This window comes from Dermacentor albipictus, chromosome 1 (genome assembly GCF_038994185.2).
Source record: "Dermacentor albipictus isolate Rhodes 1998 colony chromosome 1, USDA_Dalb.pri_finalv2, whole genome shotgun sequence".
NCBI classification, from domain to species: domain Eukaryota; kingdom Metazoa; phylum Arthropoda; class Arachnida; order Ixodida; family Ixodidae; genus Dermacentor; species Dermacentor albipictus.
Genome location: NC_091821.1, coordinates 505,975,363 through 505,994,922, shown reverse-complemented (window position 1 = coordinate 505,994,922; position 19,560 = coordinate 505,975,363). Strand labels below are relative to the sequence as shown.

Below are 19,560 nucleotides of genomic sequence, written 5' to 3'. Positions count from 1 at the left end.
CGGTCAGAGTACATGGCCACAGCGGTTGCTGTCTATGTTGCCGTGTGAGGCGGCGGAAGTAATCGCAAGACTCAGTGCATAGAATGCATATGATAATGCGAAAGTTAAGGCGCAGTCTCCTGAAGAAATACCGCCTTTCAGCCGAAGCTTTTCGGCAAAGGTTTAGGAGCACAGGCAAGAAAGATAGCGAGGGGTATCCGGAGTTTGCATACGGCTTAAAGGCCAACATAGTCTATTGGCTGAAAAGCGCGGAAGCGTACGACAGCAGAGACATGATCATTGAATGCATGTGTCTAGAGCAGTTTTACAAAACCATCCCCCAAACTGTGAAACTGTGCGTGCAAGACAGAGGGAATGTAAACACTGTGGAAAGGGCGGCTGAATTAGCCGAACAGTTTGCAACGCGTAGAAACTTGAATGCCGAGGACGGAAATTGGGATGGTCGAAATGGACCGCGGAAACCATTTTTGTTTAAAAGGGGTTCGCAGACTAGACGATCGGAGCCTGTAGACGTGGAGGAAAAGCCCTCAGAAAAGAGCGAGGAGAAATCAAACAGGGAAACAGTACCAAAAGAGCAGAAAAGAAAATTCGGATCTTTCAGACCAATCCACTATTATAAATGCCACAAACTGGGACATATAGCTATAAACTGCGGGAAGCCTAGCATAGTTTTCTCCTACGTGTTTGAAAAAGACGAGAATATGGAACTTTTAAGCCCATATCTTCACGACCTGCAAGTTAATGGCAAACCATGCTGGGTGCCAGGAGACAGTGCCGCCACGATGGACATTGTCCATCCATCTTACGTGACGCTAGATGACTTCACCGGAGAAGTAGCATGGAACAAACAGGTTGTAGAAAAACACAGCGTGTGTCTGCCCACGGCCAAAGTCAAAATCAGTGGACCCTTCTGGTAGCTAGTGAACGAGGCTGCAGTTTCCACATTTTTGTCACTGCAGTACCCTTACATATTTTCGAATCGTTCAAATCGGTTGCTTCGTGAAAAAGGGCTTAAACTGGGAGTGGGCATAGTACAGGCATTGACCCGAGGGCAAGCTCATAAAATTGCGTCGCTTTCGGCTGAAAATGCACAAGCTGCTCCAGCGGAAGCACAAAAAGGGATAACTTCAATACCTGAATCCGAGCTAGGCCCGAGAAAAAAAAAAAAAAAAAAAAAAAAAAAAAAAAAAAAACAAATCAAAAAGTCGAGGAAAGCCTGCCAGCTGGCCAACTCAATGAGAGCGTATCACTGTAGTGTCAAAGTTCAAGCCTGCAGGAGAAGCAAGCTGACGCAATCACAAGCGAGACAAGGTCGTTATTATCACCGGACTCAAAGAACTTTGATCAGCTTTTACATGTGGATAGAGAGTCACTGGCAGCTGAGCAAAAGAATGATGAGAGCTAAGCTAAATTACATCTCACAGCTAACGAAGGCATTGCTAGGCGCAACATGACGATACACGAGAGAGGAGGATTGTTGTATCGGCACTACAGAGATCAAAAGGGTAGGATTTTAGATCAGTTAGTCGTACCTACTCAGTAAAGGGAGGACCTTTTGAGTCTCTGTCATGAAAATGTGTGGTTCGGCCACCTAGGCATAAACAAATCAAAGGAAAGATTGCTTATGGAATACTACTGGCCTGGCTATTTCAAATACGTAGAACACTTTGTAAAATCATCCGACGCCTGCCAGCGCTCGGGTAAACCAGGAGAGACATGGAAAACTCCACTAAAGATAGTGCCCTAATAACAGAACCTTTCAGACGACTTGTGATACGACACGGTAGGGCCTCTACCAAAAAAACAATATCTGGTTACAGGTACTTGTTTACCATGCTGTGTCCGGCTACAAAGTTTCCAGAAGCAATCCTTCTGAAAGAGCTCAGCTCCACCGAAGTAGTAGATGCGCTTTTGACAGTATTTGCACGAGTTGGGTTTCTAGCCGAAATTTGGGCGGATCAAGGGTCAGTATTCACCACCGCACTGACTTTCACATTCTTGCAAAAGTGCAGGGTAAAGTTAATACACAGTTTCGTCTATCACCCTCACTCAAACAGTGTAGAGAGGTGGCATTCAGTGCTTAAGCGAGTTTTGCGTGAGCTCTGTTACGAACATAATTACGAACACAAGGAGGACTGGGAGAACTGTCTGCCGGCAACTTTGTTTGCTTTGCAAACGGTTTCACATGAGGCCACAGGGTTCTCACCAGCAGATATAGTGTATGGGAGGACACTCCATTCTCCACTAAGAATGTTAAGAGAGATGTGGGAGGAAAGAGGAGAGAGTCCTACAGTGGTTTAATACGTGCTAAATCTGCTGGAACGGCTAAGCGCAACCCAAGAACTAGTCAAAAAGAACATGGGAGTAGCTGAAAAGTACGCCAAATTCTATTACAACAAGAACGCGAGGCTTCATACGTTTAACGCCAGAGACCAGGCAATGATCCTCAAACCTTCAAGAAAGAACAAGCTTGAAGTTCACTGGGACGGGCCCGTTAAAGTGTTGCACAAACTTTCGGATACTAACTATGCTCCGAAAATGCCCAGTCGCAGGAAGGAGGTGAGGATATATCACTGCAATTTGATGAAGCCATATGTAGGGCGGAGCGGAGTCATTAACTGCACCATCAAAGAGTAGGATGACAGTAGTACCAAGTTTAAAGGGTATAAGGCGACCTCCAACTCTGAAATCGGCCTAGAAGAAGTAGTAAAACATTCGGTAAACTTGCATGCTCTAAGACCCGAGCAGCTAGATGAGCTAAAAGGGGTGTTAGGGGAATATCTCGACAGATTCAGCGCTCGGCCAGGTAGAACCGATCTAATAATGCATGAAATACAGCTGACATCAACTGAACCCGTAAGATCAAAGCCTTACAGGGTGTCTCCAAGACAGAGAGAGATTATGGAGGCAGAGATACAGCGCATGCTAGAGTTGGGAGTTGTTGAGCCCGCTGAGAGTGACTAAACGTCACCGACCCTCGTCCGGGTGTTGACTACAGGAAGTTAAATGCCATCACTAGGGATCAGCTGTACCCGATACCTAACATTGAGGAACGAATTGAAAGAGTTACCGCTGATAAATACATTTGAACTATAGATCTAGTGCGGGGGTACTGGCAAGTTCCCCTTTCAGAAAGTGCCAGCCGCTGTGCCGCATTCATCTCACCTGTAGGCACTTTTCGCCCTCTCGCACTCAGCTTCGGGCTGAAGAACGTGCCGTTTAGCTTCTCTAAGTTAATGGATATTGTCCTAAAAGACTTGCCGGAGTTCGTCTTGCCATATCTTGATGATGTAGCAATTTTTTTGGACAGCTGGGAACAACACGTATTGCCCCTCAAACAGGTGTTCTCACGGTTGAGGGAAGCAGGCTTAACAATGAAAGTGGAAAAATGTAGATTTGGTTGTTCGCAGGTTACTTACCTGGGCCATGTTGTGAGCCAGGGCACGAGACGGCCAGCCGAGCTGAAAATAGCTACGATTGGAGAATTTTCTCAGCCGCGCACGAAAGCAGACCGTTCATTTTTGGGTCTGGTGGGGTACTATCAACAGTACATTCCGAATTACTCGCAAATGGCAAGTCCATTAACGAACGCCCTCCGAAAGGAAGCACTGAGTAGCATACACTGGGATAAGGACGAAGAGAACGCTTTCCAAAGTTTGAAAACGCTATTGGTTCCTCGTCCTGTGCTTCGCGTGCCAGACTACACAAAGGAATTCATAGTTCAATGCGACGCAAGCGACAGAGGCATGGGCGTGGTACTTAGGCAGGTCGACGACGGTAACGAAGAGCATCCTATCCTCTATGCCAGCCATAAACTAAATGTAAGAGAGGAAGCCTACAGTGCTTCAGAGAAGGTTGTTTAGTTTGGGCCGCCCAAAAGTTGTCGTGTTGCTTGTGCGGAGCGAAGTTCATCTTCGACACCGACCACTGTCCTCTGACGTGGCTGAATCAAATGTCACACAAAAATGGCTGCTTGCTCTGATGGAGCCTCAGTCTCCAAGAGTACTTCTCCGTTAGATATAAGAAGGGAAAGTTGCATAGCAATGTGGATGGTTTGAGCAGGCTAATTTGAATTGTGTTTAAGGGTCCCACCTAAATTTTAGGGTTATTATTGTTAATTTCGTTAAGCCAAGAAGATCCCCTCTCATTTAGCAGGATACCCTCCATGATCGCTAAATTTGTCAGCACGAAATTGCTTCAAAATTTGGCACAATGAAATGCAGCATTTTTTGTTTCCGCACTTAGGTTTTCTTTGAAGCCTAGCAGGTCTAAAGTGAGATCCAAGGTACGTCATCTCGGCGCAGAGCTGTGTTGTGGGGTTCGTTTTGCAATTGCCTGTTCTTGTTGGATGTTTTGGGGCGGCGATATCATTACACAAGTCGCTGGGAGCCAAGGCATCACCCCCTGGCCACCAGCCGTTCTCTTCCTGCCCAGCGATTGTCAGCGCTGGACAGTCGAGATTTTCTGGGCCATGGAGGCGCTGTTAAGAATGGCCCTATGAGGCGCAAGTTCTGCCAGCCAGTTGCGACAGTGGCGTCAACTTTTCCTGGAACGCCACCGCAACCCTCTAGCCACGGCGTCACTAAGTCGACTGCGTGTGGAGAACAATACGCGCGACCTCGACTCTCCGTCGCTGGAGCCAAGATGAGTTCGACAAAGCAGGCTTTGTACCTGAACCCGCCACCACCGACCTGGTCTGCTGTGAACAAGGGAGTCCTCGAGGAAACGTAGTTCGAGGCCCCTTCCCACGTGCCATTCAAGACGCAAGCCAATGGGCAATCGGCAGTCGCGCTGCGGGGGTCAGCTCAAGGAACAATTCCTGACGTAAGCCCAGAGTTCTACGAAGTTCGTCTGATGTCGGTTGAGGACCGTGAACCTGTGCAGAAGTATGTGTGTGTAATCCCTCGCGCAGAGAGGCGACTAGTTTACGATGAGTGGTCGAACGTTTCCCTCACCTTGGGATCGAGGGAGGACCGAGTGCTTATAAACCGCTGTTGTGCGGCTGCTCAGTGTACTTTCTCTCGCAGTCATGCTAGACTGATGAACTACAACATCCTTATGTAGATACTGTAAATAAACCCATGTTCCTCGTTCTCGATGAGAAGCAGTCCCTTTCAACAACGCCCTCAGCGTGGATAAGTTGGAAGACGGCATGGGCCAGCTACCATCTAATTCATGCCCAACGCCAATCTTGACAGTTGGTTACGAACGGTGGGATTGAGCCCCCAATTCTCACAAGGCATTACAGAATCATGGTGTAGACGAGCCGTATGTGAAAATACTGAAAGATATCTATAGTGGCTCCACAGCCACCGTAGTCCTCCATAAAGAAAGCAACAAAATCCCAATAAAGAAAGGCGTCAGGCAGGGAGATACGATCTCTTCAATGCTATTCACACCGTGTTTACAAGAGGTATTCAGAGATCTGGATTGGGAAGAATTGAGGATACGAGTTAATGGAGAATACCTTAGTAACTTGTGATTCACTGATGATATTGCCTTGCTTAGTAACTCAGGGGAGCAATTGCAATGCATGCTCACTGATCTGGGAAGGCAAAGCAGAAGGATGGGTCTAAAAATTGATCTGGAGAAAACTAAAGTAATGTTTAAGAGTCTTGAAAGAAAACAGCAGTTTTCGATAGGTAGCGAGGCACTGGAAGTGGTAAGGGAATACATCTACTCAGTACAGGTAGTGACCGCGGATCCGGATCATGAGGCTGAAATAATCAGAAGAAGAAGAATGGGCTGGGCTGCTTCTGGCAGATATTCTTATTCTCAAATCATGAACAGCACGTTGAGATTATCTCTCAAGAGAAAAGTGTATAACAACTGTGTCTTACCAGTACTCCCGTACGGGGCAGAAACCTGGAGGCTTACGAAAAATGTTCTACTTAAATGTAGGACGACGCAACGAGCTATGGAAAGAGGAATGATGGGAGTAATGTTAAGGGATAAGAAAAGAGCAGATTGGGTGAGGGAACAAACGCGAGGTAATGACATCTTAGTGGAAATCAAGAAAAAGAAATGGGGCATGGGCAGGACATGTAATGAGGAGGGAAGATAACCGGTGGTCTTTAAGGGTTACGGACTAGATTCCAAGGGAAGCAGGGGGCGCCAGAAAGTTAGGTGGGCAGATGAGATTAAGAAGTTTGCAGGGACGATGGCCACAATTGGTACATGACCGGGGTAGTTGGAGAAGTATGGGAGAGGCCTTCGCCCTGCAGTGGACGTAACCAGGCTGATGATGATGATGTAAATTTCAGCAGGGGGCCGTGGTGAAAATTGCATTCTAACTGATCACAATTGGTAAACCATGATTAGACAAATTTTGCCGGGCCCAAGTGCTGCTCCTGCACCAACATTGTCACCTTATCGAAATCAAATGTGTCGTTTGGTCAAGCAGTGATTAACCAGTATTATTTTTTTCTACGTGTATCATGCATTGTCATTGTGAGGTCCTTCATGTACTCATTTAGAGAAGTACCAGGTTGCTGCCCAGTTTCGTGAGGTGGTGTCGCAGTCTGAGCAGCCGCCTTGTAGACAACACCGCTTTGCCTTTAACAATGACGGATGTTTTGTCTGCGTAGCCACAGTAGGTTTTTGCATAAAGGAGCAAGGATGTCGTACCTGACATTGTTTACGTGCTTGGCTAACAGGTCAGCCATGGTTACTGATACAAGACTGCCACCTGGCAGCCTTCCATTTGATGGTATAAAACTCCAGTGAACGTGAAGTAGGTTTGCTTCAGACAGAACGTAAGCCTAGGCATGATGTCATCAACAAGCAGAGAAGTCAGTCTTGGTAGCATACAGTCAGCCTGCAGGTGTTTCTCGATACAGTGTAGACCGCTTGTAACATAAGTTGGTGGTGTTTCGAATATCTGCACCATAAGCAGTACCACACTACAACCAAACATTTTCAAAGGCTGTGCATGTGTAAAACATGTAGAAAAAGCAGCCGTGTGTATCCAAGAATGGAAGCGTACTACCTAGATGTTTGCATCTGTTTAAATTTACAAACATTGAAAGTTTAACGTTTTAGGGTTTGCGGTGTTCGCATTAAGCTGGGACATGCTGATTAGAGCTATCTTACCTATTTTTGAACCAAACTTGGTAAAGGTGGCAAGCTTCTTTATTTTCTTCTCCCGATTATAAAATGAAGTTATTTTTTCTCTAGGTTCATTATTTCAAGACATTAGGAAAACAATGTATTTTCTTAGTACAATAGCCAAATAACTGCCACAGAAAAATACACAACTGACATGTGGATCAATAGCAGAAAACACAAGACTCACAAGATTGGAAGCACATGATTGGGATAATATTTCTTGCATTATAGTACACTGAACTCCATTGTTTTGAACATGGCCAGGCATTGGTCACAAAAAGACAAATTTTAAAATTTTGATACAATAAGAAAACTAGAAAACTGCTTGCTATGTTCTGTGCTCCAAACATGTAGCGCTACAAAAAGAATTATTCTCTCTATGATTGCTGCTATATCAGAGTTAATGTCTTGCCAGGCGTGCAAATTAGTATTTCGAGTAAATAAAGAAAAACAAATGTCACTGCTGTTGAAATAATGTTCACCATTTTTTAAACCATACAGTTGAACCCGGACATATCGAACTTGCAAAGGAACGCCTATCAGTTTGATATAGAGCGTAATTCGATATAAGCCTGCTAAAGAATTGGATGTTATAAAAGCACATACTAGTTATAAAAATCACTTTATTGATGAAACTAGCTTAGTTTCGCTTGAAATAGTCCTGTATTTTCTTTTGCTTGGGCAATTTCGCTGCCTGCGACGCAAGTACTTCTCCACATTGTCAAAAGCAGTCGGAGCAGCTGAGGCCGCAACCTTCCACATTCGCGCAGAAGCACCGGACTAGTGCTAGTGCACCAATCACCTCTGAGGATGTGGGCAAAGTACTGCCGTTGTTTTCCTCATTGTGCCCACTTTGTCTTCGTTTTCGGGTTCTCCCATGGTCGTGACACCATCATCTGCACTCTCAAACTCTTCGACCGTTGACTCAACGGCTTCCGGAAATTCTGACAGCTTGCTCCAAACTTCGGCTACACCGGCAACCACTTCGATCAGAATTTACATTCATCGCCAGGCACGCGGAAACCGGCACATCTGAAGCAAGTTCAGGTGAACCACTTGTACGCGGCCGTGCGTACATGTCGGGCGCCACGGGCACCGGGTCACAAGCGGTTGCGAGTTTGACCTGTTCAGTACTGAGAGCTGTGGGGACATCTGACTTCTCATGGCAAAAGGCAAATTCTGCCACTTCATCACGGCAACACTGCAAGGAAAGGCCCACACAGAGCAAACACAATGAACCAGGAAAGCAGCCAGACGACTTGCACTTGCACCATCTTGCACGACGAGGGCACAAGAGCCTCTGATTGGCTGTCTGAGCAAGCGCTGCGGGCGAGCCAGGATAATTTTTTGCAGGGGGGTGTCGAAGGCTCGCCCGGCGCAGCTTGGTCACAGTAGGGAGTGGTTGGATGGGGCCATGCTGTCGGGTTTCCCCGCCACCACGAGGGAAAGCGAACTTCTGCAGGCACTTTTCCACCGCTTGACGTTCCATATATTGGGAGTCGTTTCTATTTTTGTTCGATGTAAGCGTAATTTTTGCTATATACAGTCGCCGACTGATTTTGCGGACTCCAAAAATTCGGACATGCTTGATTTTTCGGACTTTTTCCCGGCCCCAGGACATACCTCGTAAAGTCAATGTATTACGTGGCTCAATATTTCGGACACTCTAGGGGGGGGCTGTTCGATTTGACGGACTTTCCAAGCGTTAGCCGGGCCAACTGCCGTGCATTTTGAGCTGTGTCGCCGCCATCTTGTTTGTTAACATTTTCCTCCTGTAGCCTCAAAACCAGTGCCGGTCTTGCATGGCGGTTCCTCAGCTACTTAGACGCTGGATTGAGGCTATATGCTAGCAGCTTCTGCTTCCGCAACAGTGTCACTGCCGTAACGCATTGCTTTTTTTTCCTTTCTTCCTTCGACTGCCTGTTTGTGTTTGCTGTGCGTTAACGAGCTTAGCGAGTAGGCCTAGTCGTGGTCGTGCTGCGGAGACGCGGAAACCACGTTCTGTCGCTACTGTGGCTCACATTTGATTGAATCTGCTTCAGTGCTTCAAGACGCTGTTTCCGGAACTTTTATTTTTGCGTGCAACATGGCAGCAAAGAGGCACTATCGGTCACGCTTGCTATCGGTCATGCAACTATCGGTCACACTTGCCTTCGCGTGTGGTGTTGTGCCTCGACAGTGGAATAGCCTATTCTGTCGATTTGCTTGGATCACTTAGCATGCTCGCTGATGCGTGGAAGTCGGTGGCACCCACAACGCTGTGGAACTGCTTCCGTCACGGGGGATTTGTGTTGAATGGCAACTCGGCTGTCTTGGATGAGGATGGTGTCGTCGCAGCTGTCTGGCAGTGAGCACCTCATTGACGACCTTCGCACTGCAGGCATCGAAATTCCCTTGACCGCCTCGTTTTCGGTGTTCACGGGCGTGGACAGCGAGTTGAAACTGTGCGCTGGGCTCACGGATGAAGAAATCATTCGCCAAGTGCTTACAAAGTCCGAGAGCAATGACGACGATGACTCGCCTACAGCAGTGCAGCTCACACAAGCTGAGCTGATGCATGCGGTCGCAACTCTTTCGTCGGATTAGGGTGACACGACGACTCTTGCTGAAATTCAGGCAGACCTGCTTGCACGCAAGCGAAGCATGGTTCAGAAGACCATTAATCACTTTTTCCAGCCTCTAACTCAATAGTAAGCGATAAATTGAGTTTTTTGGGGGCACATTTGTTTTTTCGAACTGCCTGATTTTTCGGACGTTTTCGTGGTCTCTTGAGCGTCCGAAAAATTGGTCGTCGACTGTATACTTAGTGGAATTATACCGTGACCAGAAATTGTTCTGGTACATAGAATAATTCTGTATAAATGGGTTCGATATAGTCGGGTTTGTCTGTATTAATGAATTTATGCAGTCTTCTTTACAGTTCTGTGCTAATTTCGAACAAGTGATTAGTCTTGCTATAGGTCAATTAGTTCCTAAGGTGATTAACATTTCACATCCATTGTTTAAGGGGCGACATGGGTTGTTCAGATAACTTCTTGATCAAATCTGATAAAACAGTATAAGCTCATTCAGTGTTTTGTGTTTATTTTAGATATCCAATTATAGTTTGCATACACACAGTAGTTGCCGAGATAATAATTGCCTTCTATTGTTTCTTGTCGACGCAGTATCGCCACAGATCGCGTACGATATAAATACCTTAGATCCCAATAGATATTGTTTAATGTTGTTTGCCAATTATAGGTCCTCCGCATTTCGTGTACAACGAGATTGTTCACCAGGAACATGATGCACGTTTGGCCGCCGCTCATGCGTGGCAAACTCCGCGTTGATGTGGCACAGTCACAGATTGTACACCAGATTATTATCTCTATGGTGAGAGTGCAGTCACGTTCACCTTTGCTCAGTGCCGCATTGCAACTTGCACTTTACACAAGACTGCGGAGCATTTATACAATCGAGGCGTTTATTAGCAACTTTGGTTATGTTCACTTGTTGGAACATTGCAAATACATAGTCACTGGTAAAGAATTGGACTAGTAAGCCGTCATACAGTTGAGCCCACTTACAACTATACCGGTTTTAACAATATCGGTTATAACAATTAGAAGCTGCTGCACTGTCAACTTTTGTATGTTTTCCATGGTGAAATAAATCGCTTACTACAATTCCCCGATGCTGGATTGTCAGTTATAACGATGAAGTCTAGGTGCTGGGTGTCCATGCCGAAAGGTAGTGAAATGCGAAACCCTCGAAATAAGAAAATGAGTAATCCAAGCCGCTGCACGATGGCCCGCTGCTCTGACAGCCGCCACACGCTCATTTTCCAGCCTTCTCCACGCGGCTCTCTCCCGTCGCCCTTCTACCCCTCCAGACACGAATGGGCTGCGCCCATAGCTCTACGCTGCCTCACCCTCCGAAACACAAATGGACCATGCCAACAGCACCGCAAGCAGATTGCTCCCATGTTGCTCACTGGCCTCATTCAGCATAGTTCTGCGAACACCTGAATTGCTCGCGTTCATCTTTGTTGGTTGCATTGAAGTCGTTCCTGGCCATGCGGGTTCTCAGCTTTGCTTGATTCGCTGCCGAAACGGGAGATGGCTGATCCGCCCACTGATCATCGTGAAAAGAAAGCAGACGGCTATAGATTTGGAAATGAAGTGCTTCTAACCGATAAGGCGATTGTTGAGAATGTGCTTGTATCAGATAGCGACGGCGAGGACGGCAGCGATGACGTGGTAGGACAGGCTGCCTCAATGTTGTTTTCACAGGGGGCCTGGCAGATGACTCAGCCCCTCTGGGGCTTCGTTTTCACGAGGAACCTTCTGCACTACGTGAAGCACTTGGATGCCTTGGAGAAGGATGTTGGCAAGCTTCGTGTAAAGCATGCATGGTTGATGGGTATAGGCTTTTCTGGTGCAAGCCAATGAGAAGTACGTGGCGAGATGCTTGTGGCAATCTCTCCTCAGCGTTTTTTTCTGGATGTCTCAAGGTGACAGGCTGCTGCAGCAGCCTTCTCACAATTTTAAAAGGCCCTTTTTGTTGCCACCAAAACGATGCCTCGGCGGTGCTCGCATATTGCTTGCCACTCGTCACACCTCTTTGCAGTTGTTATAGCAGTGCCATTCTTTAACGCCGATAGCCGCGACTTGTTACACGTGATTGGAGCACCCAGGAGGTAGTTGAACGAGTGAACACAGGCAGCAGCCGGGCGGAGGAAGGTGGTGGGGTGGGGAATCGGTCTCCTTACCTGTATAGTTTTCTTACATCAGCTCTCCCATTCCCCGATTTAATTTTTTTCATGCAACCCGGTTGTAACGATTATCGGTTATAAGAATGGAATTTTCGTGGCACTTGAACCCGACTATATCAAACCCATTTACATTGAATTATGCTATACATAGAACAATTTCTGGACACAGTATAGTTATGAGTATATGTACCAAAAATTACGCTTACATCGAACAAAACTAGCAGTGACTCCTATATATCAAATGTCAAGCGACGGATAAGTGCCCCCCCAGAAGTTGGCTTTCCCTCGTGGTGGCGGGGAAACCCGGCAGCGCGGCTGCATCCAACCACTCTTCCTACTGTGATCGCGCTGCCTCGGGCGAGTCGTTGACACCCCCCTGCAAAAAATGACCCTGGCCCGCCCGCAGCGCTTGCTCAGACAGCAAATCAGAAGCTCTTGTGCCCTCGTCGTGCAAGATGGTCAAAGTCCATGTTGTCTTGCTGCTTTTCTGGTTCATTGTGTGTGCACCTTGTGGGCCTTCTCCCGCAGTGTTGCCGTGATAAAGCGGCAGAATTCGCCTTTCGTTGTGAAGATCAAAATCATAAATTGGATCTAACGCGATGAGAAGTCAGGATGTCCCCGCAGCGTGCAAGATTCCAAGGAGCACTCTCAGAGCGATCTTGAAGAATAAGGGGGAGATTAGGGCTAAAGTGGCCAAACTCTCGACCCTGTGCCCGTGGCGTCCGACGTGTACGCACGGCCGTGTACGAGTGGTTCATCCGAAATTGCTTCAGCCGTGCTGGCTCCCACGTCGTCGGTGATGGCTGTAAATTTTGATAAATGCAACGAAGCCCTCGCCAGTGTTGCTAAAGTTTGGAGTGAGCTATCAGAATTTCTGGAAGCTGTTGACGAACAAATGGTGGACGAGTTTGCGAGTGCAGATGATGGTGTCGCGACCACGGAAGAGCCCGAAAACGAAGACTACATTGCTGACATCGTACCGAGCACAAGTGAAAGTGGGGACAATGAGGAAAGCAACGACGGCCCTTTGCCCACATCCTCCGATGTGATTGGTGCACTTGCCCTAGTCCGGTGCTTCTGCGCCAGTGCGGACGGTTGCGGCCTCTGCTGCCCCAGACTCCTTAGACAATGTGGAGAAGTGTGTGCGTCGCAGGCACCGAAATCGCTCAAGCAGGAGAAAATGCAGGACTATTTCATGTGAAACTAAGCTAGTTTCATCAATAAAGTGATTTTATATATTGTATGTGCTTTTATGACATCCAATTATTTAGCAGGCTTATATTGAATTATGCTCTATATCAAGCTGATAGGCGTGCTTTTGTGAGTTCGATATAACTGGGTTCTACTGCATGTCACAGTTGCATAGATTGTGCATTTCCGCTGGCGTGCCTGAGCGACTGACTTCAAGCTAAGTAAGCCATCGGGATGAAGAAAACCATTCCTCATTTCGTACAGTGCACACACAAAAAGTGAGAAGCATTAACACGGAGCGGTACTGACATCGGCATACATTTGCAGTTTTTGACGGGAAGGTGCCAGCCGCACTCAAGGGCACTTCCATAAATTAAATGTGACTACGAACCTGGGTGTATTTTTACGTATTGTCATGCAGACTCATTATTTAGCTTCCGAGGTGCACTGCCTGCCTCGTATTCCAAATGGCCAGCAAGCGCAGGCCCATTCGATACAGCAGTGCTTCGTTCAACTGCCAGTGGTGTCAGTACTGGCATCACAGTTTCCGCAAGAAAACTATGTGTTCTGTATATGAATGATCATATGCGTGAGGTCTTCATCTGTGTGTATTTACGGAACATATTGTGCGCATGAAGAGAATATGAAGAGTGATAAGCAGGCAGCATAAGAACGCTCCCCTTCTACCGTCTCCCGCTCACTGTTTTCAAAGCTGTGCGATTGCTCATATCAGCGCGATTCAGAGTGATGCAACAGTGCTTACATGCACAAAAAATGCCTGTTTTGATATCTTCTGACATTAATTAATGTCACCAATGAGTGGCTAGCATTATACCTCAAGTGAGCAATGAGTAGTCGCTGTACCTGTCGATGCAAATAAATGCACTGGTCAGTGCTTTGTGGACTGTCAGCGGCGTTCTTGCAGCATACAAATGCAGAAAGTTGTGTTCCACATGCGAAGCGCTTTCCTGAGGAAGGGTAAAACACCCAAAATAGCAAGCAGCTCGTATAAAATCAGTGGTTAGGGCTACCCGTTGTCTGCATGTTGCAGCACGATACGTAGTGCATGGGCACAGGCTCTCGTGATGGCGGGTCATGTGCGAATGGCAATTCGTGGCTATTGAAGTCGTCAGAATCATAACTGTGAATATTTGACAGATCCAAAGAGCTGGTGCAGCTGACATTGTCACCCAAATGTCTGGCGCGATCATGAATCAGCTGAGTGTCTGCTCTTCGCTGTTTTCGTTTGCCCAGCAGGCAAGACAGGCATGTCTTGCTTGCCTTCCCCACTGGGGACACTTGTGACATCACACAGAGGTTCGCTCGGCTGCTTTTGTTGCTTAGTTAAAATTATTTGCAAAATTTGAGGAACAATTCTACTATCAGACACGTGACGGGGGGGTCTCGGGAAACTAAATATTCCATTACCTTGACATGGTCAAAAATTGCCGGAGTTGCCTTTTAAAGATGGTCAACAGTGACAGTAAGGTTACTCAGTTGTTCTTGGTGTGCTCCTAAAGTCTCACTAAGATGGTGTCAGATGACATAAGCATACTGACTTTAGCATGCAAATGGAGGCCAGGAAGTCATGTTGAATGTTTGCTCATCATCTGTGACCTCATTTGCCAAGAACAGCTATGCATCTGCGCATTATGTTGTGTCTTGTGTTCAGGTGGGTGTACCACTGCTCAAGACCCTGGTTGGTTTCCTGACTGAGGCCAACACTGTCCCTGAGACCAGTGAGTTCTCTTTGAAAGCTGCACTGTTTATTCGCACCATAGAACAGGTCTTGTCTACCGTGCCAGTTGCTGTGCTGGGAACCATTCAAGCTCCCCTGTAACAATGTCTGCTGCAAGAAAGATGGGGGCCTGACCCTGTATTTAATTTGTACCCTATGTGCACATATGCTCTCTCGCATTTTTTTGAGTACTAGCAGTGCTGTGACAGGGGCTAGTTGGTGTATGAAGAAGCGCATGTGGCCATGATCCTGATCCATGAATGCTATGCTAAACGCTTGTGCTAGTGAGCATATATGTTAAAAGAAAAACATAAAATTCAACTGTTTTTTTTCGTAGCATGCACCCAGAGTGTTACAAGCATGGGATAACCACATGTCCCTTGTGCTGTGATCTTTTTTGCCACTGCTGTCATCTCTTGTTTGTCATGCCACCACCTTGCTACCGAACAAGGATCATCAGTGTTAAGAGTGCTGTATGTACATTGTGGCGATGGTTTGTGTGAGGTTTACACTACAAGCAATAGTTGGGGAAGGGCATGACGCTCTTCTGCTCTGCAGTGCACCAAGGATGCTACGACACGGTTCGTCGACTCGCCAACACCTTGAAGAGAAGGCTCCGGTATCAGACCGCCAACAATCGCCTGTTAAGTTTTAATGATGGAACATATAATATACCTGAAGATAATTGTGATTTTCTATCTAAACGTGCAATAGACATCGAGAATAGGTATAACCTACAAAAAAAAAACAAAATATTTTGCAGGTTATTTTTTAGCGATAGGGGGGAAGATCCAGGCAGAAAACTAGAAGTGGGCTGCATTCCAAGCCACTGAAGGCTTTGTTTGAAATTTGTGCAGACAGCTTTTGTCATATCTGAACCATAGGTGTACATTTCGTTTGCTTTACATCACATGTGACACCACTGCAGTCGGATATATTGTGTCTATTTGTCTCTGACCTTGCTTTCAAGAGAAAGCTAGTTTTGTGCCAAACTTCGTCTTCCTCGTCTAGTGTTCCTGCTCTAAACCAGCAAGTGATGTCTTCTGCCTTTCATTCAGTGTTGGCCAAAGATATTTAGCCCGAACCTTTGTACTCCATACCAAAACTCCTAAAGAAAAAACATTTCTGGTATCTTGTCTGTAGGCAAGACATGCCTAGTAGAATACAGAACACATGCCAATCTAGGATACACTCCCAGTGCAGTGATCAGGGTTTGAGGGCAAAGGTTCACTGCGAGTCCATTAGAGTAAACACCCACCGCACTAGGCTAACTGGGTAGCAGTGCACCAAGCACAAGAAGTCATGTAAGCAAAGGTCCCATCTAGCCAACTCGTAGCGAGCCTTTGAGTATCTTCTGCGGCAAGTAACACCCGAGGGGTATAGCATCGGTGAAGTCAGTGCACATCCCGGTGACGTGTACTTGGGCATGTGACTTGACGCCGGGAAAGAGAAGCACGGGTTGCATAAAAAAAAAAAAAAAAACTTGCTTTGGAACGCCATAGTCGAATACAACTTTAGAAAAAAGAGGGCGTTTACTTCTCGGAGGCACATGAGCACCCACCAATGGGAGCGCACTCTGGACTAACGTCGCCAGCCGGACGGCCGGTGAGCCCGCCGACGAAGGAGATGGCCGCCCGCGCTTCGAACTGGGCGAGATTGCGTCAGCTGTGTGCTTCAGCCCCTCATCGGAGTGAATTCCGGAGCTGTTTGTGATTGTCTATCATGCCGGAAATATTACTGCGAGCTTACGATGCCGCATTTGTGCCATGTACGTTTATTCTGATCTGTGATCCGGAGAGGGAACATTGCAGCGAGCATCGCTGGTGCTGCCCTACGCTTTGCCTGAAAACAGGATTCCGCGGCACCGCTACGAACACACATCCTGCATGTTTGTTCCATGTCGTTTTATTTCGCTCCCGAGTGACGTTACGTTGAGAAAAGTTTTCCAAAGACTCGTGCCTTCTGTTAGCGGCGGGTGTGTTTGTGTACTGTGTCGCTGCGTTTTTCGTCGGACGGGGTGAAGTGATGGAGCAAAACCATTTCAGGAGAAATCAGAAAAGTGTACGCGCATGAAACAAACCTATGAGTGTCTCAACAGAAAATATTTGCAGAAGAAGCCTTCAATGCAAAGATGTGTCGCCGTCAACTTAGCGTGAACGATCATTGTCAGCAGTGAGATAGCTGAGCATCTAGCGACGGTGTTCGAGCGTTGTGTAGCACCGTCGATTGATTGCTGTCTACCAGTGCTCACTGCACGCACAAGCTGTAGGATGGGTGCTGTGAAATTGTGAAAGCACAAAACCCCAAAAATATAAATTTTATGCTATTTAAAACGATGAAGGAAGCATTTTTGTACCTTCCTGCCTCGACCGTATTTTCGCCCCAGGTTTGTAATGGTTGCGATAAATGCATTGTTTTATATAAGTACTTTTTCAATAGCAAATGATTCAGTTTAAGCTTGGAAAACGAGTAGTAGATACGCCGTGTACATGTAAACAAGCACAAAAGCCATGCAGCGCTGCTCTTTCTACTTTTGTCACTTGCAATGAAGCTAAGGAGCAGACGACGGGCAGTGTTCTAGAAGGCACGGGGTCATTTTTCTGTCACTATCCAGCATGTGCTGTAGCACATGAGAGCTCTACTAAACCAGTCATCAAAATACAAAAGTCTTTATTTATACCGAGAATTACGCATTTCAGGAGCATGATTTTTCGAGCGGGACTATTTTAGTCGCGCAGGCAATCGGCTGTCGCGCTTCGGTCATCTGGGTGGGGCCTCTACTTTTTTCTAAAGTTGTATACGACTATAGGTGTGTCTCCCATATTGTTGCTGGGGTGGCAGTTCTTGTAGAATGAGGTTGGTGAATGGTCGTCGCCACATGAACAAGGGAGATGAGCTGCGAAGAAACACCTTGATCTCTGCATTCCCTCTACCTAAAGACGGAGGCAGCCTGCAAAGGAGGCTGACAAAGGTGAAGTACAGTAGAATCTCGGCGATACGAACCCGGCTGATACGAATTTCGGTGTGAAACGAATTCGTAAAATTCCCCTGCTGAAATGCATCGTGTACAATGGGCCAAAATTCGGATGTTGCACTTTTCCGCGTCACGCCCGGTGATATGAACTTCGGTACCTCAACCGTCGAGCCGCCACCGGCACAGCTTGCCCCAGTGCCAGTTTAGGATTCTGCGGCAGCAGGGAGGCTGCTGAGGCAAACGAAGCTTTCTCTCTCTCTCTCTAGTTTTTGGGGTTGGCCCCTTCGCCTCTTTCTTTTTACTTTGTTGTTGCCCGAGGCTTGCACCGCTGCTTATTGGTTCTTTCGCCCTGCGAACAAGCCAACCCAACCGGTCTTGCGCGATTTGTCCTGTCCACATTTCTCATGGCCCTGTGTGCCTGTTCCGCCGGTCTTTCCGCTACAACCAGCGCGCAGAAAAGTGTATAATAGCTGTGTTTTATCAGTACTCACCTACGGGGCAGAAACCTGGAGGCTTACGAAAAGGGTTCTACTTAAATTGAGAACGACCCAACGAGCTATGGAAAAAAAGAATGGTGGGTGTAACGTTAAGGGATAAGAAAAGAGCAGATTGGGTGAGGGAACAAACGCGAGTTAGTGACATCTTAGTTGAAATCAAGAAAAAGAAATGGACATGGGCAGGACATGTAATGAGGAGGAAAGATAACCAATGGTCATTAAGGGTTACGGACTGGATTCCAAGGGAAGGGAAGCGTAGCAGGGGGCGGCAGAAAGTTAGGTGGGTGGATGAGATTAAGAAGTTTGCAGGGACGACATGGTCACAATTAGTACATGACCGGGGTTGTTGGAGAAATATGGGAGAGGCCTTTGCCCTGCAGTGGGTGTAACCAGGCTGATGATGCTGATGATGATGATGATGATGAGATTCGTATCACCGAGATTGTACTGTAGTGAGATTGACTCAAAGAGGGCTGGGACAATGTCTAAGATGGTCGTCGTCTTTGTTAGAGACCAGTACCAGGAGAAGGCAGGGAAGCTTTTTTGTCTCATAGAATGCTTAATGGTCTCGTTTTGGGAGCGCAGTCGCAGTGTAACTTGCGTCTAGTACTATGAGAATTACACATCAAGTTTCATTGACATGATGAGTCTTGTCTTTCATGTCCGAAGCCGAGCTGAACTTGGTGTTATAGGGGTGTTGTATCTCACAGGAGTGTCGACCACTGCAGGTTGCAGCCACAGGTGCACTTCAGCCGTCACCTTTGCTAATGCAGCGTGCCACTGCGCACATGCTTAGCCTGTAAAGCGCGTCGAGTGCTGCACACCAAGGAGCACATTGTTGTCCTAAGTTAATGAAAACAGGTTTATTTGCCTCTGGTTACACCCAACACTGCAAACGTCCAGTCTTGGGATAGTGTGAGTAGCGAAGAGGCTTCCGTATCGACAGAGAAAGCACAAAACAAGATGCCAGTAGCACGTCGCTGCGGGAAGGATGGCTTCCCACGACATGCTGCTAAGGGAAAAGTGTCCCCGCAGCTATGCTCTGTACTCTCACGATGACGAATGAGCCTAATTGCAAGAGCTAGGGCAATCTCCATTGGCTTGGACCTTCGATAAGTGCGGCTCGGCATAGTATGACAACAAACGAGCACTAGGCACTGCTCTTCAACTTAGCATTTGGAAAAGGGGCAACAGCTGGGTATGTGCTCACTGTAAGTACAAGACACCGTAGACGAGCTCAAGTCCGAGCAAAGCTCAAAACAAAAAGGGGCCGGCGGACAAAAGGAAAACGTATATG

At 47.0% G+C, this 19,560-nt stretch overlaps 1 protein-coding gene across 3 annotated transcripts in view; it reads left to right on the top strand.

Moving 5' to 3' along the window:
• LOC135907566 (telomere-associated protein RIF1-like) overlaps positions 1–19,560 on the top strand; it is a 307,714-nt gene that overhangs the window by 45,109 nt on the left and 243,045 nt on the right. For all 3 annotated transcript variants that reach the window (XR_010566054.1, XM_065439245.1, XM_065439243.1), the window contains exon 10: positions 14,727–14,793. Coding sequence is in view for 2 of the 3 variants with exons in the window: in XM_065439245.1 (XP_065295317.1) it covers positions 14,727–14,793 (67 nt within the window). In the remaining variant the exon portion in view is untranslated. The remainder of the gene's footprint in view (positions 1–14,726; positions 14,794–19,560) is intronic.